Consider the following 24142-nt stretch of genomic DNA (forward strand, 5'->3'; position numbering starts at 1 on the left):
AAAACTGTAGTTTTGTCACAGGTCAACGCATTCTTACGAAGTTCTGCTGATATTTTCGTTGGCGGTTTGAGCCCATGCTGACCGTTAACAAATAGAGCCGGTTGCCGCCATGTGGTTCCACCATTCGAAATATGATGGCACATTATTGGGCATTTTGTCTCGTTTAAATAGACGATTGCTTGCTTTTTCATACGTGTGTGCTTCCGTACGTTTGATAGCTTGTGCGTTCTATATGGTTTGCTTGCAGTTTTGGGAAGTGATTTCGGATGAACATGGAATTGACCCTACGGGCACATACCATGGAGATTCGGACCTGCAGTTAGAACGGATAAACGTCTACTACAATGAAGGCTCTGGTACTTGCTCTTTTTTTTTCATTCTAGTCGTAAATGGAGAGATTTCAACATTGGGTCTACCCTTGCGTTGCTTTCAGCACCTCTGACCAACGCTAAAGCACTGAAGGGCCAAACCTGAACAGACACTTTGCACCTAACCAGTGATCCCACTCCGGCGCCAAAGTGCGCCAAATCAGATTTACTGCGCCATTCCGATAATATCAACATAAATTGCGCCAAAGTCGGATTTGTGAGTGTCTATCACCGGCAATAGCCACGCCGGCACGTCAATAACATGTGCACCTTGTTTTTGGGGCCACCAAAGCAGCAATCACGGACCTATCTCATTACGCTGAATAAACAACCGTCGCCGCGTGTGTCCTCAAATCCACGATTCTATGTTTCGTACCGATGCAACTTTTTTGTAAACGTCCACTTAACGACGAAACGCTCTCTCCGCAGGGTCTCGTGACGTCTTGTCCAATCGCTATAGCGTGAAACTGTGGCGGCGATTCATCGGCGAACATTGTCTGTTCCAGTAAAGCTGGTGATAGTTCATTTGAAGAGTTTCGCGGCATGCAATCAAGCAATTTTCACTAATAACTGCACTCGTACCGCCAGAATGTCTGTCACGTCTATGCCTGGAGATCGCGATCTAATTTTCCGTGATTCGCGTCCGCAGAAGAACACGTAAATCGTGGGAACGCGTTGACACTTTTCCTCCAATATGCCTTTTCCATGGATCATCATACATGAGAGCTATTTCGTACTTCCTTCCACTAGCACATCTGCGTAGAGGACACGGTAGAGGGTTTTCAGAGTTTAGACAGAACGCCCTAGCCACATAGAAATAATACTGAAAAAAATGAAGTTTGTTAAATTGTATAGTTTCAGCACAGAGTTGAGTGCCAGAGGAGGTTGGCTTTCTGAGACTAGCTGAATTACATCATATTAGGTTCAGCAGTCTAATCAGTCGTGAAAAGCCCCTTTTTTTTTTTTATTCTTGAAGTCATCCTAATGAAATGGACTATGAGAGTCTCTAGCGTTGTACGCCGCAGCGTTTTCTACCATATCTGCTGGTAACTACTTAAGTGTATTTATAATTTTATATTGTTATTTTGTGAAGTACAATTTTATTCAACCAGTATTCTGTTTATTTGCTACGGAAATATTTACTTAACAAGTTTTTTCAGAATGCTGAAATAAAATAGAGTGCTTCCAAGATGATTGCAAGTGAATGAATCGAAATATTTCTAGCTCCTCACAACAGGCTGGGAATAATTTTTCATGTCCTTGAATGTAAATGCAACTTACTTTTCCTCCAGGATTTGAAGTTGGATGCTACAAATTGCTCCAAGATATGAAATTTTGCTGCTCCGAAAATTGCTCCAAATCGGAAGACCTCGATGGCATTCCTGCCTAACCTTTCCTGCTGTTTTTTTTTTTTGCCCAAAGCAAAAGTTCCGAATAAGGCAGTGCGATATCGAGGGGGAAATTTATTTATCTACAGCTATAGTTCATGTCTGTGGTCTAGGTTATTGTGTAGAATAGATTCCTGGTCTCGTCAGCTGGCATGACATTCGAACAGTAGCTTTGAAAACCCTTGTGATGCCCATACAGCCCATCAACTAGTTTGATTGAAAGAAAACCTTTCAAAGATAAGGACACCTTTCATCGCACATTTATCCACATGCTTGGGGCCATTTTATTGCTGTTTCCTTTTTACAACCTCTCGCTCTTTATTCATGTGTAGTTTAGTATTGCACAATTTATAGTGTTCAATGAAATGCAAGTTGCGATCATGGGTCATCAAGTTCGCTCACTCTGGGATTGGGCTAAGAGTCAGTCCGAGTGAGCCCTAAGAGCTATGCTTGAGTGAGCTAAACTTTTTGCCTACCCATGATTGTCATTACTGTTGGGCATTTCTTTAAGCTACTTCAAATGTTGCTTGTTCTGTGCCAGAGCTGCCACTAAGTGGCGATCTTCTTTTTGCTTGAGGAAGTACATATGTGCCTCGTGCAATACTCGTGGACGTGGAGCCGGGCACAATGGACTCTGTGTGGTCTGGGCCTTTAGGGCAGCTCTTCCGACCTGACAACTTTGTGTTCGGTGAGTATATACCTGGCACTTGGGTATAGAAGACTGGAGCCTTAGCACCTAATAATGCGGAATGGGCGTTAGATGACCTGTGATTAGTACTACAAAAGTGAAAGCCTTGAACGCAATTCTCGTGGTCTCTGTGTTACTTCATAGGGAACCCCATTAGTACAGCCCTATTTCTGCAAGAGTTTCATCCTTGCCTGGTATCTGTGTATGTTCGTTGCTCGTGTAGTGGGCACCCTGGTTCTATATGCAGTTCAAAGAGCTTAACAACGTGCGTCAGCTGTTGCCTTGTGAAGACAATTGCATTGGATGCTGTGGAAGTCTCATTCCTCTTTTTCACCCACATTTTTCATGCGAAAATGGTGCTGGCAACAACTGGGCAAAAGGCCACTATACTGAAGGAGCTGAACTAGTGGACTCTGTTCTTGATGTTGTTCGCAAGGAAGCAGAAGGCTGCGATTGCCTGCAAGGATTCCAGCTAACTCATTCTATGGGTGGTGGCACAGGCTCCGGCATGGGGACACTTCTGATCTCGAAAATTCGGGAAGAGTATCATGATCGCATCATGAACACGTTCAGTGGTGTTCCCTATCCAAAGGTTTGTGAATTTTAGCTTGTCCCCACCAAAAAATTCTCCATGCCCTTCAGTTGTTTTCATCCCCAGTGTTAATTTCTGAATGTTAAGCTCGTGGTGCACTACCCATTCTTCCTGCAGGTTTCGGACACAGCTGTTGAGCCCTATAATGCCACCCTTTCAGTGCATCAGCTGGTAGAGAACACTGATGAAACTTACTGCATTGACAATGAGGCTCTCTACGAAATTTGCTTCAGAACTCTCAAGCTAACTACTCTTACCTATGGTGATTTCAACCACCTAGTTTCAGCAACCATGTCTGGTGTTACAACTTATCTGAGGTATGCTTGCTACTTCTGCATTGCCATACAGCTTCTTGCCACATATAGCTGCTTTTACTGCTGTTGTAGTAAAATACTCCAACATCTGCATTGTATTGTAATCCTGTTCTTAATTATTTATTGCGAATACTGCAGGCCAGTTTGTGGCCCAAGCAGGAGGGGCAATTGGCAATACGCATAACACTGTTACATATAATTACAAAGAATAAAAATAATAACAATAAAAAGGAGTACAATGCAGATTGGTCAAGGCATAGCACACCATACAATGCATATACTTAGCGACAGATGCTTTCCTAAAGCGCTTGGGAAAAATTTTTGGCTTGTATCACTGCTTCCGGGAGCGCATTCCATTCGGAATTTGTACGTGGGAAGAAGCTGTGCTTAAACTGATTAGTTTTGGCGAAGATAGGCTGAAAGGAATGAGCATGCATGTGACGGGTCCTTCTTGTGCTTAGTGGTTTAATCATAGTTCACGGAGTTATTTTCACAATAGAAGTAGCAATATTGTTGAGAAAGAGTAAACGGGCCAAGCGTCTACGAACTGCTAGGGTTTTAATGCCATTATCAGTCATGAGCTTCGACGGAGAATCGTAACGCCCATATTTGTTAAAAATAAAACGCACCGCTTTTCTCTGAACGAGCTCAAGCATGTAGATATCTTTTTTTAAGTGCGGATCCCATATCACGGAAGCATATTCAAGTTTAGCTCTAACAAAAGTTTCATAGGCTAAAAGCTTAACGTGACTTGGAGAATGTCTTAATTTTCGTCTCAAAAAACAGAACTTAGTAAATGCAGCAGAACAAATACGTTTTACGTGGGATGACCAAGATAAATTAGAGTTCAAAGTGAGGCCCAAGTACTTGTACTCCCCAACATCTGCAATACAAGTGTTCTGCAAGAAGTACTGGGAGTTGAAGAAATGTATTTTGCGCGTTCTTCGTAGAAATGCAGATTTTCCGGCATTCAACATCATTCCCCACTGCTCACACCAACTCTCTATTGCAACCAGGGATTCCTGCAAAACTTCACAGTCATCAGGTGAGCGAATTTCTCTAAAAACAACACAATCATCGGCAAACAGCCTGATGGAGACAGTTTCGGGAACTACGTGGGCTAAATCATTTATATAAAGAAGAAACAACAGCGGTCCCAGCACGCTGCCCTGGGGTACCCCAGAGGTAACAGCAAGAAAATTAGAGAAACAACCATTGATATCAACATACTGTTTTCTGTTATTTAAATAAGCTCTTATCCAGTTCAAAAGGCAATCAGGAAAGCCAATGTGTTCAAGTTTATACAAAAGCTTATCGTGGGGCACTTTGTCAAAGGCCTTGCTAAAGTCGAGGAAAACCACATCAACTTGTCCAGACTCGTCCAATACCGCGGAGAAGTGATGAACAGTAGTGACCAATTGCGTAACAGTGGACATATTTTTTTCTAAAACCGTGTTGATAGGGCGACAAAATGTTCCTTTCAGCCAGAAATTCATGAATGAACCCTACAATAACATGCTCCAACATTTTACAACAGCTACTTGTGATGGAAATGGGTCTGTAGTTAGAAATTGAAAGTTTCTCTCCCGTTTTAAACAGTGGTTTGACCCTAGCAACCAAAAAATCATACGGGACTTCACCTGATGTGAGAGAGATCTGAAAAATGTTAGTTAAAAAGGCAGATAGCTGATCAGCATACCGTTTCAAGAATCCATTAGGAAGATCATCGGGACCGGGACTTTTTCTAGGATCAAGCTTTCGTAATAATGCCAGTATTCCGAGATCCGAAATAACAGGTATATTTGAATAATCCGTGGGACGTTTAGAAACTGATCTGCCTGGTGAAAAGACTGATTGAAAGTAATGATTGAATGATTGAGCTATTTCTTTGTCATCTCTTACAATTTTACCATTTACAGCTATTTCTTTCAGAATATTTTTCCGTCCACCCAAAAACCGCCAAAACTTAGAGGGGTCATTTTTAATGAACTCAGGAAGTGTTACAGTATAATAATGAGCTTTCGCTGATTTAACCTTACATTCCAAAGACTGCTTTAGGCTTTGTAAATGTTGCTCCCTTAGACTCCTCTTTCTCCTAAGACGTTTAATCTTACGCTTGGCCTGAATCATATCTCGGGTAATCCATTCACTGTAACGCTTGTTTCTAACCTTCCTTGAAGGTACAAAATTCTCAATGCAGTATTTTATTGTTTCCTTGAAGTGCGTCCACAACGTGTGCACGTCATTGCTAGTTTGGATATCAAATTTTAACTCTATGTAATCAATGATAGAGGCGTCATCGGCATGGTCAAAGTTTTTGACATGGTTGACCGGTTGGTCTTCAACACTGCCTAACCCAGTAGAAGAACAATAAAACGATAAGAGCCGGTGGTCGGAAATACCAGGATCTACATTTACTACACCACTGGAAAATACGTCGCTAACAAAAAATTAATCTAGAATGGCGTCAAGACGGGTAGGTTCCAAAACTAACTGTTTTAGACTTGTAGCCAACATCATGTCTACGAAAGAATCACATGGGTCACTCTCTCCATAAGTAGGCCGATTTCAGTCAAAACTCGGCAGATTAAAATCGCCTGTTACAATAACCGGGCGGCCACGGTAGGGCAAAAGATAATCGTACAATTTGCAAAGAAACAAGTCGGTTGCATGAGGCGATCGATAAGCAGCACAAAGCAAGAATTTCAAGTCACAAAAAGATACGTTTAAAAACAAGCTTTCACGATTAGAGATCCCAGGCAAAACCGAGATCTCGATATTGGTTTTAGCTATAACGGCAACGCCCCCACCACGGGAGCCACGATCACACCGAAATATCTGATAGCCACGTGGAACAACTTCGCCGTCACTAATCCTATCACTCAGCGAGGTTTAAGTGATTACAACTAGATGGGGGTCATAATTCAAAAGAAGCAGTTCTAAACTGTCAATTTTATTTACAATACTTCTTGCATTAAACGAAATGACAATCAGCTCATCAACAGGGCGCCGGAGTGGCTATATGTTTGCTGGTGCCGGCAATTCATTTGCCTCGACAGGAACGCACCGGTTTGTGGAATCGTTCCATGCGTACAACTTTTTGTCAATGTAAAGTTTGTCGTGCACAAGCGTAACCTTCTTCCCCTTGTCTTTTTCAGATTTGGCACTCTGCCAAAGCGATCATCTTTTTCTTAGTGTTTCTTGCGAATAATCATTTTGAATGAAGACAGTTGTTCCCTTAAGTTTTTTAGCGTTGAGCATGACGGCTTGTTTTTCAGTGAAATTACTGAAGTGAAGGATCACAGGGCGATTCGAAGACGGCTTACCTGTTCTATGAATTCTATCAACAGACGAACAAGTTACTCTTAGAGTTTCTTTGAAGACGTCGTCGAGAATCAGTCGTCTTAAGTCGAGTTCACTTTCCTTCGAGGCCTCCTCAACGCTAAATACAACCAAATTATTACGCCTACCCTTGTCTTCAAGGTCGACTATCTTCGCATGTTGCAGACGTATTGTCTCCTGTAAAGTCATGACAACATCTCTAACACCACCAAAAGAATCCATTCTCGCAGCCATTCCTTTCGTTTCGCTCTCCAAATGGCTTAACCGTCCTCCCAGAGACATCACCATTTGTTCTGTTTGCTCAACTCTTTGTTTTACTTCTAGGAAATCATTTCGTATAGCTTGTTGGCCTTTAATAAGTGACTCTAGCATCTCTTCAACGGTAGGTCCTGGATTTTCTTCAATGTCCCCACAGAACATTAGCTTACATGCGTGCGCACAATCGCATAGTATACAAAGCATCGTCCGTGGGCACAGCACAACAAGAAGGCATCTTTCGTCAGATTGGTACGAATAAGTACAACTAACCTGTAACAATAAAACGGGAGGCACGGTGAACATCTTGCCCCGTGCAGCCTCGCCGTGCCCACTAGCCGATCCGTCGCGCACTGTTGGTTTTATAGATGCCCAGGGTGATGACGTCAGGCCTTTGATATGCATCCACACAGGCGCAGGAAGCACATTGGAAACGAAGCTTGCCGATGCAGAGACGGAGCCGATGCCTGTTGAAACTTTTCCAGCCCAGAAGACCACTTGATGTGACGATGGAATAAACCCGGCGAAAGGCAGCAAAAGGGCCTGCAACAATAAAACGGGAGGCATGGTGAACATCTTGCCCCGTGCAGCCTCGCCATGCCCACTAGCCGATCCGTCGTGCACTGTTGGTTTTATAGATGCCCAGGTTGATGACGTCAGGCCTTTGATATGCATCCGCACAGGCGCAGGAAGCACATTGGAAACGAAGCTTGCCGATGCAGAGACGGGGCCGATGCCTGTTGAAACTTTTCCAGCCCAGAAAACCACTTGATGTGACGATAGAATAAACCCGGCGAAAGGCAGCAAAACGGCCTGCAACAATACAACGGGAGGCGCGGTGAACATCTTGCCCCCTGCAGCCTCGCCGTGCCCACTAGTTCCCAGGTTCCCTGGTCAGCTCATTGCAGACTTGCACAAGCTAACTGTCAACATGGTGCCCTTCCCACGTCTCCACTTCTTCATGCCAGGGTTTGCACCACTGGCATCCCAAGGCAGCCAGTAGTACAGAGCGCTGACAGTGCCAGAACTGACCCAGCAGATGCTCGATGCGAAGAACATGATGGCTGTCTGTGATCAGCACCATGGCCGTCACCTGACGGTTGCTGCGGTATTCCGGGGTCGCATGAGCATGCGGGAGGTCGACGAGCAGATGATCAATGTGCAGAACAAGAATTCCAGCTACTTCGTTGACTGGATCCCCAACAACCTGAAAACTGCAGTCTGTGACATTCCAGCCAGAGGCCTCAAGATGTCTGCAACATTCATCGGTAACAGCACCGCCATCCAGGAGCTCTTCAAGCGTGTCTCCGAGCAATTCACTGGTAAGCTTTCCTTTTCTTTCAATTAAAACTCTTTGCCACCAAGTCGGCCTCACAAGGCCAATTATTATGGTGGCACATGTGTACTACACGACGATTCCTGGCAGCCATCACTCCGGTTACTCAATGAAGTCCATAGAGCAGCAATTTCATGCACTGACCTTAAGATGTTAGGATTTTCTGATGGAGGCGGAAATGCTGTAGGCCCATGTGCTCAGATTTGGGCGCATGTTAAAAAACCCCAGGTGGTCGAAAGTTCCGGAGCCTTCCTTTACGACGTCTCTCATAATCATATGGTGGTTTTGGGATGTTAAATCCCACGTATCAATCAATCAAGATGTTGGGATTGACCACATCAACTTCGACCTCCAGTCGTCATTTTTGCTGCTCTGTGTGCTCACTCCTTTTGCACAATGCGCTTTTTTTTTCTTTTTTCAGCCATGTTCAGGCGCAAGGCCTTCCTTCATTGGTACACTGGAGAAGGCATGGATGAAATGGAGTTCACAGAGCCGGAGTCAAACATCAATGATCTGGTTTCAGAGTATCAGCAGTACCAAGAAGCTATACAGGTGATGAGGAAGGAGAATTCGAAGACGAAGAGGAGGCCCAAGCAGAAGCCTAGGCATCCATTTTTTTTTCAAGGTCACAGTTTTTTTTTTCATGGAGCAATAAAGTTTTCTTTATTTAAGATTGTTATTTACACCTTGTGCAACTGTGTGAACGCTGCTTGGAATAGCTGCAATGAATCCACCTCTTGCAGAGAGCAAATTATGATTGGCGTTGTCTACAACATCACGAGATCATTATTAGTACTGCATAGGGCGTACCACTAATCTTTATTGTGTAAACTTTGGCCACATAAAGATGGAGCGCACATTACTTTAATGTGTTGCATACTTCTACAAGAGAATTATTTTTGCAATGCATATTTATTCAGCATATTAGGTCCTGCGTAACTGGTTAGCTTCATATTTTTCAACATTTAAAAGCATACGCTCACCAGACATCCTAGTTGTAAAGATTGTCCTTGAGTTCACTTCATTTCATATTTTTATGCATTCTTTTCTCCCCCCCCCCCTTCCCTCCTGTTCTGTAATCTTCTAATTCAAGTCCTATATGAAGTACTAGGCTGGGAAAAAAATCTTGTGCTCCCAATAAAAAGCATCTCCTGCTGTTTCGATGTTCCATACATACCCTGTAGTAGTCGGTGTATACTGAACGTGTTAGCACCCTATCATCTGTAACATGACCTGACCTGTAAGAGACCATTTCAATTTGTCTGCAAAGTTCAAGACTTCTTCGCTCCAATTCATCCAACTGCAACATGTTCTTCGGCTGCACCATGTTACAGGTGTTTGTGGCAAAGCACCTTGAACAAATTGGGTATTGGAAAAATTGACTGACACTATCCCGAGGTAGACTACTCAACATGAAGTGAGCATCTTTAAGGGCGGTAACACGTCGGAGAGCTCCCTTATTCAATGTGGTCAGTGGACATTGCAGTTTTTTTCTCCAAATATCTATGTAACTGTCTTGACTGATATGGGGTAATTGTTATAGAATATGATAGTACAACATATTCGGCATGAGACCTGTGGTGTATTGCTTGACAAAAAAAAATCTGCCCTGTTATACCTGGGTGTGCTAGTCAGGCTGAGAGTGCTAAGATAATGCATCAGTCATGTTTTTTTCAGTTTTGCAGCAAAACACACCCAACTGCTAGGAATGTAGCATAAGTGTGCAGAAACCACAAAGTACCACTTGACCTAACGGCTCCATATTGGCGATGCTTTACTATGAAAATGAGCACGAGTAGTCACTTCCTTGAATATTCAAATTTGTTGGAATATTGGCATCCTAAAAGGTACGTTTCGCCAAGCCTGAATGTTCAGGAAAATCTTAATTTTCATTTTTCGGTGTGAGGGTGCTTTGAATAAGGAGAATAAAACTTGAATTTTTATTCAAAACCTGATATTTGCACAGACTTACTTTTCACCATTGCTTTAACAGAGCAGTTCCTTTGTAAATAGTTGCAGTTTTAATATATTCAATTGCTATAGGCATGGAGCATAAGCTTAATGCATACTATGCTTATGTATACTTGCAATCCTTCTGTATTGCTGCATTATGGTGTGTGTGCTGTCCGTGTGCCATTCTTGCCTGAAACAACGCTTGGGAGGGAAATTTACCTACAGGTACCCTTCTCTCTCTGCTTATTCTACTTCCCATCGCCGCAGTGTAGGGTAGCTAACCTAACTTTTCTCTTGTTAATCTAGACTGTGGAATTACAATAGGTATGATGTTGTGACAGGAATATGGAAAGGGGTCATGCTTCCTGGTCTGACGCTCGGCAATGCGGTCTTGTGCATGGGATCAGAAGTTCAAGCAAGATTAGAAATTAAGCAACGAGGAATAGGTAGACTTGCTTCAGGAGCTCACGGGAATACACCAAATCAGGGAGTACAAGGTGATATGGGATGGACATCATTTGAGGGCAGGGAAGCTAGCAGCAAGATGAAATTTGAAAAGCGATTGAGAGAAATGGAGCTGGAGCGTAGGGCTAGGATGGATTTCAGCTACTTGTACATGAGGAATGTCGATACAAAATGGAGGAAGCGAACCAGAAAATTGACGGGTAAATACTTAGAAAACAGCAGGGGGCCAAACCAAAAAGAACTATCGGTTAAGAAGGTGGTGAAGGAAATGGAGACCGATATGTGGAGCATTGGCATGATTAAGAAGTCCGCACTAGAGATCTATCCAACTTTTAAGCAGGAAATTACCAAAAAAAGGGTCTATGATAATACTCGTGGTAGTTCTCTACTGTTTGAGGCCAGGACGGGAGTATTGCGAACCAAGACATATCGGGCCACATACGAAGGGGTAGACACGGTATGCAGTGCGTGTAGATAGGAGGAGGAAACTGCCGAACACTTGATAATGTTCTGTAAAGGGCTTCACCCTATAGTTCAGAATGATAGCGCAGAGTTCTTCAAAGCACTGGGGTTTAGGGACAGGGAGGGAAAAATAGACCTTAAGCGGGTAGAATTAACTAGAAGGAGGTTATCTGATTGGTGGTTAAAGTCAAGAAACGAGTGAAACCTAAACCCTTCACTGCAAAGTACCAGTCCTAAACTTCACTATTTAAAGGGAAAAAAATAAATCTAGTTTTTGGTTCACTAAGCATTACAGCTAAGTGGCGTTAGCCACCGCCCGATTTAAAAGGTCCATCCATCCATCCGAAAGGTTTTATTTATGTATTTATATGGCACCACTACGGGAAGCGGCGCTCGCATCGGGGTGCGCTGAATAAAATAGTTCTCGTTTAATCGCGTTCATATCCTGACGTTTCACACTTATACTTACGCACAAAAAAGTATTCACGATCAAAGCTCGTTTCGCACATAACACGATAATCTCACAGCATTTTTTGCGCAAGAAAGGTGCCACACCTACGCGTGAAAATACGTATGACCGGAACTGACTCCGCTGCAACGAGTGCCAGCATAAATACCCTTTCCCCGACGTTGCAGCGCCATGGTAGGCGTTTATGCGTGTTGGCGCACGCATTCCTGCTAGCTGTAAAAGATCGCCGTCGCGTCAAATGCAGCTCGAGCAATACGACTTGTATGCGGTAACGACAACAACAACGACAAAAAGTAGAGCGTGTAATATTCCTCTAACTCAGATGACAACGGTGACACAACACTTGCGGCCGAAAAACGCGCTGTGGAAATGCAACAGCCTCGATTTCATGATGAACGCGGTGGCTTGAACCAACGCATTCAAGAACTTGTCAGCGGCGGTGCTCCAATTCTTAGACAGCACATAGACAGCCTATGCAGACTGCTTAGAAGACAGCACCGAGCCCATGCTGTCCGAGAATTGGAACACGTCTGGACGGCTTTTACGCGACGGTGCACCACCTCGTGTCGAGAAAAAAAAACTAAAATAAACAAACGTAACAGTTGTATTTTCTGGCCTATTTTGTCCTATTTTGTGTTGAAAGCAAAAACAAATAAACGTTACTCACATCGAGCGTCTGGGGAAGCATCTGCTTGTGTTCAGACGACCATTCCGACGAGATCCGATCTATTTGAGTGGTTCACTGAGCCGCCATCTTGTTTAGAAAGCAAAGTAGCCTGCATCGCATTTGTCTACGATGTGGTCTTCTCGGAGTTGTCTATTTTGCCGGCTACGGGAGCATTGGAATGCGACTTAAGAGGGCCGCCGTCCATTTAGCTGTCTATTTAGCCGTCTACGGTGGATATTGGAACATACCCAGCGTCGTCTGCTGTTGGCGAAAGTTGCCGACCTCAAAAACTGAAGCTCCGCGGAATGGTTGCCAGACTAAACAGTCGTTGCGTCGTCCAACCAGAATGCGCATCAGAGCCGCTCATGCTAAGCTCATGCGGCTAGCGCTTGTGTTGCATTTTGGCGCCGGGACTCCATTTCGCTTTCCGCTTGCGGGCTGCAGGGGTCCCGCCACGTGTGGAGCGGGTCTATAGGCAGTCGGTTTACTACCCTGCGCATGAGAGGGGGATGGGGGAGGTAAAAGATAGAGAGGAGAGAGAGTAGTGAGATAAACACAACACATTAAGCAGCACACGCGCACGCGCACAGGGGGTTCAGTATACTTACTGTACAGGGCAGCTATTATATGACAGTTGAACACGTCAGCGGAGATTTTTCGGAGATTTCAGACATTTGTCACATGGGACTCATGGTAGTCCTTGCATCGCTCTCATTAGGATGAAGCGGTTGCGCACTCAGTATACTAAGTACGCTAAGAAATCGAGTTGATGTAAACGTATACCATTAAACGTGCCACGCGGGGCTAAATGGCCGGACGCATTACTTGCTAAAAGATAACCAACAGCACTGTCAAGGTCTACAGACTGCCCTGGTGGTCTAGTGTACAAGGTACTCGGCTGCTCACCCGCAGGTCGCGCGATCGAATCCCGGCTGCGGCGGCAGCATTTTCGATGGAGGCGAAAATGCTGTAGGCCCGTGTGCTCAGATTTGGGCGCACGTTAAAGAGCCCCAGGTGGCCGGAATCGCCGGAGCCCTCCACTACGGCGTCTCTCACAATCATATGGTGGTTTCGGGACGTTGAACCTCAGATACCAAATCAAAGTCTGCAGACTCTCCGGATGAACACGGTTTGTGACACAAAACTGCACACGAGATGTTTGTTGTTGATACGTGAAGCACGGAAATCCGAGTCGCACGGTCAACAAAAACGGGACTGATTGCATTTCCCGCCCGTGCCAACGAACTGTACGCTAACGATCATTACGTGCTGTCACTGCAACAAAAAGCGAAAGGCGAACCGCACTGTATTCCTAGGCGGGGCGCTATCTTCACTCTCTGTAAATCAGACCTGCTACCTCAGCAACCAAGGGCACGCCACTGCAGCTAAAAGCGGCCGTTGGCCCAGCGAACCAGACTTGAAACACACGGTGCGTCGGAAGTCGTCACAGCTTTCATCCGCACAGTGAGCTTGCTTGCAAGATAATATTTCCCTCTCTGAGCCTTTCTTGCATTTCTTTCTCGAGTAAATGCCATTTAAAAAGGATCTATAACAGTCCTTTTCATTCACGAAGTAAAGCTTTGTCATTTTTTGGCTCTTTATTCACTTTAAATAAAGCAATGAGCGCTAGTGAAAGGTTCGTAAAAATTACTATTTAAACCACCGAGAGCATAACAATTATTTAACAAAGTAAGCTTACCATTAACCGCCTTACAAACTCGCTAGACAATTGTTTGCTTAGGCGCTCGCATAAAAGACGTTGTACGCGGCCGCAATCCCGGTTGTTTTAGCATTAACTAATAACCACCTCTTCGCCGCTTGAAGACACGCTGAAAATCATTACCAGCGAGTCTGAGCGAACAAACGTGCTTTTATTTTAACGTCAACATGCAAGTGTACGCTAATCACTGTGATTTATTATCCGTGAAAAACTAGCGTGAGGACAGTGAAGTTGTAAGCATATATTTATCAGGCTTACATGTGCCGTGCCTTCAAACACCGGTACAGACTGGAACAGACTGCTATGCATTTCATCACAGTTGCAATTTTTGCTCGACTGCAGCGTTCACGTTCACTCTGCTGACCCGACACTTCATCACGGCGACAATGCGCTTCGCTGCTCTTCTTTGTATTTGGGTGCTGCCGTCCTTGACGGTGGCCTTCGACCCGTCTACGTGGGAAGTGACTGCACTGCCGGGGCTCAGCGAAACGGTTAACTTCAAACACTACTCCGGATTCCTGAACGGTGCGGATGGTCGACAGCTGCACTACTGGTACGACATAAATTGTTTTCGTAGTGTCTGAGCATATTATTGTTTTCACTGCTGGTACGGCATGCAGATTTTAGCGTCTAGTGATGAAAGGGGCTGCTACCTGACATAGGCCAAAGAGCGCTTTCAAGTGTAGGTAAAAGCAAAAGCGGGTGTCGGAAGTCCTGCAAGCTCAAGCGAAATATATTACGAGCTCTTTGCAGAACTGTGTTGATTGTTATTGGTGGGCGTAGGGTTCTCCATTTAATGGGGGGGGGGGGAGATTTCCCTGACAGCCCCTCTCCCCCACCTTTCCCGACCCCCTCACACTGAAGTCGTTACGACCAGAACGCAGCACAATGACGAAATACTAGTTGGAAGAGGGAGAGAGAGCTGGGCACACGCCTATGTAGAAGGAGTTATTTTGTGCATGTCCATTTCGTTACAATCTTTACACTGATAATCACTTAAATCATATAACCAAATAAGTAACAGACGACCATCTGTAACGATAAATTAGTTGCTCAATTGGTCATTTCGAGACTCTTCCAGAAACCACAACTTACATTCATTGTATATAACAACTAATTCGCTCCATGATCACCTACATCGTCCTGAAAACTTCGGATGCAGCAGACGTACTTGCTCTAACCTTGTAGCAGAAGGTATGCTTAAAAATACAGTGGTAAAAAACATGAAAGGCGTGCGTATTTAAGTATTTAGGTGTAATCTACGATCCGTTGTTCTATTCTTTTGGTTGATTTCATTGGGGTAGTTCAGTTCGCCATGGTTAGTCAGTTGCTGCGGCGCTTGGCTGCTGACCCAAAGGTCGAGCATTTCATACCGGTCATGGCGGTGGCATTTTGGTGGAGATGAAATAGTAAAGGATCCTGTACTGTGCCATAACACCTTAAATAACTTATTATTAATATTATTATAATTATTATTATACTATTTTAGTGATGAAATATATTCGACTTTACACAAGAACCTGTAGTGTTGTGTTCTGTGTTTAGACTTGGCAAAAGCGTTTGAAACAGTGAACCGCTCCATTCTGTTAGAAAAGCTATTTCGTTTGGATTCTAGGGGGCCTTTTTATTATGTACTTTATAATTACTTAGAAGACAGGTCATAGGTCGTTACGGGATGTAGGGAAGTAGCAATAGAAAATATATTACTGCTGGCGTGCCACAAGGATTGGCGTTGTCACCATTCTTATTTAATTTATGTATGAATGACTTCCCATTAGTAATTTTTAAAGCAAATGTTTACCAGTATGCAGATGATACGGTTCTAATAACACACGTCACATACGTTATGAAGGGGCGATTAATGCTCTGTAGAGTAAAATTCATAATGCAATGATATGGTTAGAAGAAAACTGCTTAATTGTGAACGAAAAAAAACAAAACTGATCTGCTTTCGAAACCCTCTAAAACACAAAAAAATGGATATACCAATTTTTCTTCACACCGAGCATTGCAACCCATGCAAATTTTCTGCAGTTGAAAATGTCGAAACATTGAAATACCTAGGCGTAATTTTTCATATTGGTATGTCTTGGCAACATCACATGGCATTTATTTGTTCCAAACTGAGAAGTGTGGCATGTCTGCCTTTCAATATAAAAAGCTTGGTGTCTCTACCAGTGAAAACAAATGATAGTTCATTCACTAGCGTATAGTGTGGTGAGATATGGTATCACAGTTTTCGCATTTTGCTCAGAGTGCTGCATAACACGCATTGATAGTTTACTTCAAAATATTTTGAAAAGTGTTGCTTACGGTAGTAAGGTATATGCCAGTACTATTTTTGGGATTTGGGCTTTTGAGTGTTCTATAATTTCTTTACTAAAACAGTAGTGCTGAGATACAATTGTGTGATTACTTTAAAGTGTCATATGTAACGCGTCAACCCCTCAGAGAAAAAAAGCGTTTTATGGTACCTCAGTTGTCTACCAGATATGGAGAAGCATGTGGAAGTGTATATATTGAATTTTCAATAAAATACCTGAAGAGTTTTTTTTCAGCAAGTTCTAAAAAGCAATTAAAGAAATTACTTGCTGAGCTGTAAATTCACATGGTCTACTTGTATGTCACGTATGCTCTGGGTCCCCCCTTTGTTCTTCTTTTTTAATCACTGCCTGTAAAAAAGCAATGGTGTCAATCACTAGGTTGTTCATCGGCAAAGAAGCAACAATATTTTTTGTTACCTTGTATTCACATCGCTGTAACCGGCTCTGCCGGGCCTAGTCGCACAAGTCTTTGTGATTTAAACAGGCCCGTTTCTTTGTATCTCTTATGGATGTGTACAATAGAGTCATTATTATTATTATTATTATTATTATTATTATTATTATTATTATTATTATTATTATTATTATTATTATTATTATTATTATTATTATTATTATTATTATTATTATTATTATTATTATTATTATTATTATTATTATTATTATACTTCGGGTGGGTCAGTATATGCCGATGCACAACAATAACGTACAAGATTTCTCTTCAAACTCCATAACAATTCAATTATTTGACTCAGGCAGTATATTTCGACATAATGCGTGATATATATATCTGCATATGGTAAGACGTTATAACATCTAAGCATCCTTTAGGCTCCACGAAAATTTGACGTGCTCGTCTAAAGAAGAAGGTCACGTGCACACCACTAAGATTGAGGTTTACAGAGCTCGGCGTGAAATGATTAGACGAGTGATAAATCATGGGACACTGGCCTGGGAAATGTCACCCTATTTCATTCGCTTTCCAGTGACCACATCAGGCGATGCTAGGGTGGTAAATGAAAGTTTCGCACTAGCATCTTGTCTGAGTCAGGCTCCCATACTGTGACAAACCCAACGCCGCGCATTCAGGCACTATAGAACATAAACTTTCGTGCTTGATGCTGCAACTTTCACCAATCCTTTATATCATATACCTCACAGAAAGGATGACTTGCGCAAGGACCGGCCGAGTTTCCCCGCTGAAGAAGAAAGCTATATGGGTCAGGTTTTCTTGACAGGGAGAATGGAACACGCTGACGTTGAAAATAAAAAAAGGAAAAAGAAAAGGTCTCGCATGACTGCGCATTGCTTGTCGGGAACCACGGGCGTTACGCATGCTGCACTGGCCACGATGTGGCACGCCTGCGATCGCTAGAGGTGGACAGTACCAACGAAACAGCTACGACAGCGAGGAGTTTTTGCTTGCGGAGTTCTTTTACAGCTGAAGGCTGAGATGGGAGTTGTCAGCTCGCAGCAAAGACACAAGTTGTGCTTCGATGGACCCCCACAGTGCCTGCATAACAACAGCAATGTGGCGGATTAGATACACAGATGAACCGGGTAGATAGAAAGGAGAAATCTTCACTATCGGCACCGTAACTGAAATGCATGGCAATGCCATTATATGGTACCGTCACGTCGCTAGTTAACAAGTGTAAGTGAGGTATGGCGAAAACACACACACACACACACACACACACACACACACACACAAGCGCGCGCGCGCGCGCGCGCGCGCACATGTGGAATGCATATGGCATGCACTGTAGGAATCGTTTTTCACTAAGCTTTCCTGAGCCAGCAGTGCAAAATAATGCCCTATATATGAAAAGAGATCCGCTTCATATTTCGATTACAAATGCATTTTTCGGTCACAAGGGCATGCGAATGACTGGAGACGCACTTGCTACCTTTCGTAGTAGATTATAAGGTGTGAGTCGCGCTGCTATACTATCTCTTTAATAATGCGCTGTATTAAAGGTCCCTTACAGACAGTCTTAAACAAGGTTATGCAAATGGCATATACGCACCAAAGAGCGTGTACTTGGTTTGTGGCTTTTTCATGTAAAACCCCATATATATCATTACTCCTTTTGCACTTTCCGAAAGGACCTAAACAAGTAAAGATCGATTGTTAGGTGGTTACTAGAGGACGAAATATTTAATGTATTGAGCCGCCCTATAGTAAAACAATGTACAAACAATGTGGTACTACTTTATTTGCTTTGTATTACATTAGTGTTGATTCACGTTATTTACCAGAAAAAAAGTTTGCAGTGAGATTGTGGTGAAGTAATTAACATGAGCCAAGCATGACTCGTTGCGCATCTAAAAACATCACGTAAGATTGTTCGGTCAAGTTCGAAATCAAGGCTACGCTTTCTCTCTAGTCCACTTCAAAAACACCTTCATATGTTAAATTCTATGAAAAACGCTCATGAAAAGAAAAATTGGCATCATTTTAAAGACGCATATTGTTTCGTGCGTCTACCGACATCGTGAATAATCTAAAGAGGGCACCTTGAAAAACTGATTGTCATTTATTCCGTGTTACGAAGGTTTATGGAGAGCCAGCGGTCGCCAACTGAAGACCCCTTGGTGCTGTGGCTGACCGGAGGTCCCGGTTGTAGTGCGCTCTCGGCAGTGGCCACAGAGTTGGGTCCGTTCCGCATTGGGCCACTTGGCGTGAACGTGACTATGAATCCATACAGCTGGAATCAAGTAAGTTGGTTTCACTCAGTACGCGGCAAGGCCGTTCTGTGATGTCTGGAGACCATGCAAAACAACGGCAATGTTTAGAAATATATTTGGAGGTGGTGTCATCACTCATGAGTAGCCAGTTTAACTCGTTGGTCAGGTTCTATGGATCATGTTTTTTTTTATGTGAAACTGGCCATTATTGCGTTTGTTGTTGTTATTGTTGCCCTGTGTAGTAGCGCACTCTCCCACTGACCATGCACTAAGGTAATGCATGTGAAGAAATTAATCAAGGAAACGAAGCAACTATTTACTGTATACTGTTCTGTATACAATTAGATGTACTTTTATTGTAATCACAGATGTTAGGCGACTGTTCGCGATATTAAGTAATTTAATCTGTAATTTCCCACTACACTGAGCCTCATAGCCATATTGTCATTTAGGTACGTAAAATCTGAGACACTATTGTGAACCTATGCTTAGAATAAGAGCGCAATCCTGCGCGAACAAGCCTGATCCACGTACCACGCATGAAGGCCAGAGAAACTAATGACGCACAACTGCTCAGGCAATTTCTCAACTGAAACATTGTTATGATGGCACATAATGCAGTGTTTCCTTGCAGGTCGCAAACATCTTATTCTTGGAAGCCCCGGCTGGTGTCGGTTTCTCTTACGATCCCACTGGAGTTTACAACACCGATGACACCAAAACAACTGAAGATAACTACCTGGCGCTGTTGGATTTCTTCGAAAAATACCCTCAGTTTAAGAGCAATGACTTCTATGCAATGGGTGACAGCTATGGGGGTATTTTTGTCCCCCTTATCATGCAGCGAATTATGAAGAACCCACAAGGACTGAACGTCAAGGTAATATCCGTAATTCGTACCTGACTGAACGAATTATGAAGAAGTGCATGAATTGAAGTTAGAGCTTTCATTACGCTGCATAGAGCAATAAGGTTCAAGGAAAGCATGTTTCAGCATCTGTTAGACAAAACTTGAATATTTTTTAAGATTTTTAATAATCAGAATGATAATACGGGCAAGCTGAATGTTACGTGGAGATCCGATTTATTATGTAGGTTGCAGAAAAAAAACATACTTGAACAAAGGTCTCAGTGTGCAAAAAAGGCCAACAATTGTCATAATAATTTATCATTTCATAAATAGAAAGAAAATGGGTACCATGATTTCGTTAAATAGGTAACATAATTGTACGTATTTGTTAACGGTTTAAATGAATGTGTCTGCGTGCATGTGTGTGTGTGTACGCGTGTGTAGTTTCATGAACGTTTGCAGCTTTACTTCAGCATGAGTTGCATTCTTGCATAAATGAATATAAGCGGTGATGAAGATTTTTAGTATTATGCTGAATCAACTAGGACAAATTATTTTTACGCTAGATCTTAATAACATGTGTACCTTAATCTTCACTCTATTTGTTTTTCCTCAAGGGTTACGGCATTGGAAACGGGGCTGTGGATTTCAAGCTTCACTTCAAGGCCACCATATTCTATGCTAATTACCACAGCCTTTTGGGACGCGAGTAAGTCTTTTTGTTTATTTTGGAACCAATATGTGTCATTCAAAAACAACATTACATATCTCAAATGCAGCAGTAGAAATGTGAGCGCTTATTTTTGCTTTAAACTGAAACTTTCCACTTTTTTTCTTTGTTTCATCTGTGTTTTTTCAATATTTACACAACCATCTGAATGACATGCTATTCCTTTATCGAATGAGCGCCTGGCTTAGTTTAACTGCGCATTGCTTTCTGCCACGCATTTGCCGCAAAAACATTCGAAATTTATTTTACAGCATTATTGTTACACAGAAATAGCGTCCTGCAATTTTAACTCCTGCGAGAAGTACGTCATCAGTGACAAAATTAAATTAAAGTCGATGCTTCGAGAGCTATAGAAGTTGTGGACACAAAAGTAGTCCATTCTACAGACGATGACAATCTTCGGCTTTCGATTGATTGATTGATTGATTGATTGATTGATTGATTGATTGATTGATTGATTGATTGATTGATTGATTGATTGATTGATTGATTGATTGATTGATTGATTGATTGATTGATTGATTTGTGGGGTTTAACGTCCCAAAACCACTATATGATTATGAGACACGCCGTAGTGGAGAGCTTCGGAAATTTTCACCACCTTAGGTTCTTTAACGTGCACCCAAATCTGAGCACACGGGCCTACAACATCTTCGGCTTTCCATTTTGGTTTTGTATGAAAACTTCTGGCTCACAGTTCACCTATATTGTTTATGGTAATGATACCAGTAAAATTTTAATCTTTCGCTTATTGTGCGGAAGTGATGAGCCTTAGTACGCTTCATCACAGCTGCTGAAGTTATTAGCTCTTGGTGTTTTGGCAAAGCCTTCGGATCGAGAACTCGGCCGTAAAATTTCACTTGAAAAGTAACAAATTTAACAAAATACTATTGATGCTCAACAATCATGCTTACATGTGATTTTGCAGTGACAAACGGTCCCTCGTTCTGCATCGGTATAAATCGGGTCTTTGTGACATTTCCTAATTTAGTTCTGATAAGTCACATGACAACGTGTGTTAATAACAAACAATCGGTAATAAGCAGGCAAAAAAAGATTTAGTTTCATCGGAAAAGCGAAGCGATGAATACGATGGCAACGAACCGGAATGTTATACGGAGTAAGGCTAGCCGCTCCCTCGTTTAACATGCAACCTGGTGTAACTCAACAAAACACCACTGTGAGGAAGTGTGGCCACTGCAGCAAATGATCCGACGTGTGGGCTGTCTATTGCTTCAACGGAAGCTTTGTTTTGATAACGGATGAGAACACAACGCGTATAGAAAAGTTTGAGCCTTCGGCGGATCCCCTATAGAGATACGGCGCGCGCGACTACCAGTGACCCCGTCTGGCTGATCAAAGTGCGCAATACCGGCCGAGCCATGCAGCCCTCCTTATGGCTCCAATCTGTGTGTTCATGGCGAGACGAAGATGGCCTGCTCGTTTAATCTGCACTTGAGCTACGTTCGCATGCTGGCTCGCTTTCACTCGCATTTAGAATATTCAACGCATGGGGCGACGTTATCGACTTGGATTTTACGCAGAACGTGACGGTTACGGCAAAAATGCTTCTGGAGTTTCCACATGGTTCCTATCGTAGTAAAACTGGTTGTCGACGTAAGTGAAGCTTCTAATTGTGTGACGGTTTTGACCACCTCTCGCTGCTAACATATGCTTCTCCTCTTCTCTAGTTAACGCTATTTCGCGTACAGGGCACATATAGAAAGAAACGGGAACAGCGCGGTGCACTGGTTTCATCACGCCCTGACCAAGTGGCAATTCTAGAATGCTAGTTGATTCTCAATTTTATCATGCATGACTATATTGACATTTGTCACCGTGCCGGATATAAACGATAGATAACAGTAGAAAATGCAGTTACCGCATTTTCGCGTTTCTTTGGACCCTCACTCTTCATTTAATATAGATGGGTCACTCCATTTAGATGTATCTCTGTCTTGACACAGAGTGCACACACATTCAAAGCGCTGCTATAAAAGGCGTAACTGAGGCACGTCTCCTGAGCAGCGTAGATCCATGTGCCATGCCTAATGCATGCGGACACCGCTCTGATTGTCTTTGCGAGGTGCTTCGTCCAGCCTGCATATTTGCTCTCTTCAGAAAAACATTTTACACATCAATGCGGTGCAATATTAATCAGTGTGAGCACACAAGTCCTTAATTGTGCTAGCAGCGGCCACATAGCAAGTGAGCAAGTGGCGCAGGCGGTGTATACGACGTGCGCCGTTGGCATGCACACCCGATCTTCGCCACCAGCGCCGTTCAGAAAGCCACGTCATTGACGCTGCATGTATAAGCTGAAAATTACGAGCTGCGTGACTCACCGTGGTGGTATTTTGGTTATGGCACTCGACTGCTCAGGTCGCGGGATGAAATTCCGGCCATGGTGGCCGAATTTTCAATAGACGCAAAAATGTTCGAGGCTCGTGTACCTAAATTCAGGTGCCCGTCAACGAATCCCAAGAGTTCGAAATTTCTCGAGCCCCCCACTACTGCATCTCTCATGATCATATGGTGGTTGTGAGACTTGAAACCCTAACAATTCTAATCACGAGCTGCTGACGCATCTAAAACTGCACCCAGCCGCAAGTCCAACATCCTAGGGACCTCTTCCTGCCATTAGCTGCTTTCGACGATGAATTTAGCGCTTGCGCCTGACAGCGTTGCATAGCACTTCACAAAACCATTGTGCATTGACGTTGGACAAGTATGCCGTATCGTCTAAGTTTGCCCATTGCCAGACAGATTACACTTCCGTGAGACGCAAGAAAGACTGCACTGTCGCTGCTTAAAATTTATAATTGGGCAATGTCGCATTGATTCATGAAAAATAATCATAAGACGTTCTGGGGTTTCACTTCCAAAAACCACAATATGCTTATGATGGACGCCGTAGTGGAGAGCTTCGGGAATCTTGATCATCTGATGTTCTTTTACGTTCCCTGAAATTACACAGTACACAGACTGCTAGCATTTCACCTTTATAGATATTTAACTGTCCTTGCCGGGAACGAACATGTGACCTTCGGATCATCAGCCGCGCATCGTAATCGCTAAACCATCAAGTCCTACGTCTTATGGCGGATATAACTAAATTGCGCAAATAGAAGGAAGACCAAATATGACCGAGAAAGACTACACCACACGGGCGCCTCTGTTCTCTTCAGACCTCGTTCTACTTGAGCTGTTTGCTTATACTCGTAGTGTATTATCGCCCCTCTTCTAAACATATGGTAACGTAGGTCAATAACCGTACAAAAGTTAAAGTGCTACGCTGCCCATATTTGGGTGTTTTCTGAAAGATATAGAACAATTCCCGCCCCCTTCCTCCCAAATCGATCGTAAATGTGGTTACTTGTATCTCTCGCATTTCATAGATGACATCTTGGGTATACTGTTTATTCGCCTCAGGTGCAGCGTCACAATATGTTACTTGTGGGCTACGAATAAGACAGACAATGTCATTCTACGACGCTTTTAATGAAATCATTGACATGGTGACTGTGA

The 24142-nt window shown here is 43.1% G+C and overlaps 1 protein-coding gene and 1 pseudogene across 2 annotated transcripts in view; both read left to right on the forward strand.

Annotated features, from left to right (window-relative positions):
- The first annotated feature begins 232 nt into the window (after positions 1–232).
- LOC119176384 (tubulin beta chain-like) lies at positions 233–8954 on the forward strand (annotated as a pseudogene).
- Positions 8955–13700: 4746 nt separating this feature from the next.
- The window catches only part of LOC119176385 (lysosomal protective protein-like), a 40851-nt gene continuing 30409 nt past the window's right edge, over positions 13701–24142 (forward strand). The window contains exons 1-5 of one of the 2 annotated variants that reach the window (XM_037427641.2): positions 13701–13763; positions 14362–14572; positions 18902–19064; positions 19669–19914; positions 20502–20593. In XM_037427641.2, coding sequence (XP_037283538.2) covers positions 14406–14572; positions 18902–19064; positions 19669–19914; positions 20502–20593 — 668 coding nt within the window. In that variant the 5' untranslated portion in view covers positions 13701–13763; positions 14362–14405. Of the gene's footprint in view, positions 13764–13916; positions 13936–14361; positions 14573–18901; positions 19065–19668; positions 19915–20501; positions 20594–24142 lie in introns of those variants that run through there. The other variant, XM_075877562.1, reaches the window with a different exon arrangement.

The sequence above is a fragment of the Rhipicephalus microplus genome, chromosome X (genome assembly GCF_043290135.1).
Source record: "Rhipicephalus microplus isolate Deutch F79 chromosome X, USDA_Rmic, whole genome shotgun sequence".
Taxonomy (NCBI): domain Eukaryota; kingdom Metazoa; phylum Arthropoda; class Arachnida; order Ixodida; family Ixodidae; genus Rhipicephalus; species Rhipicephalus microplus.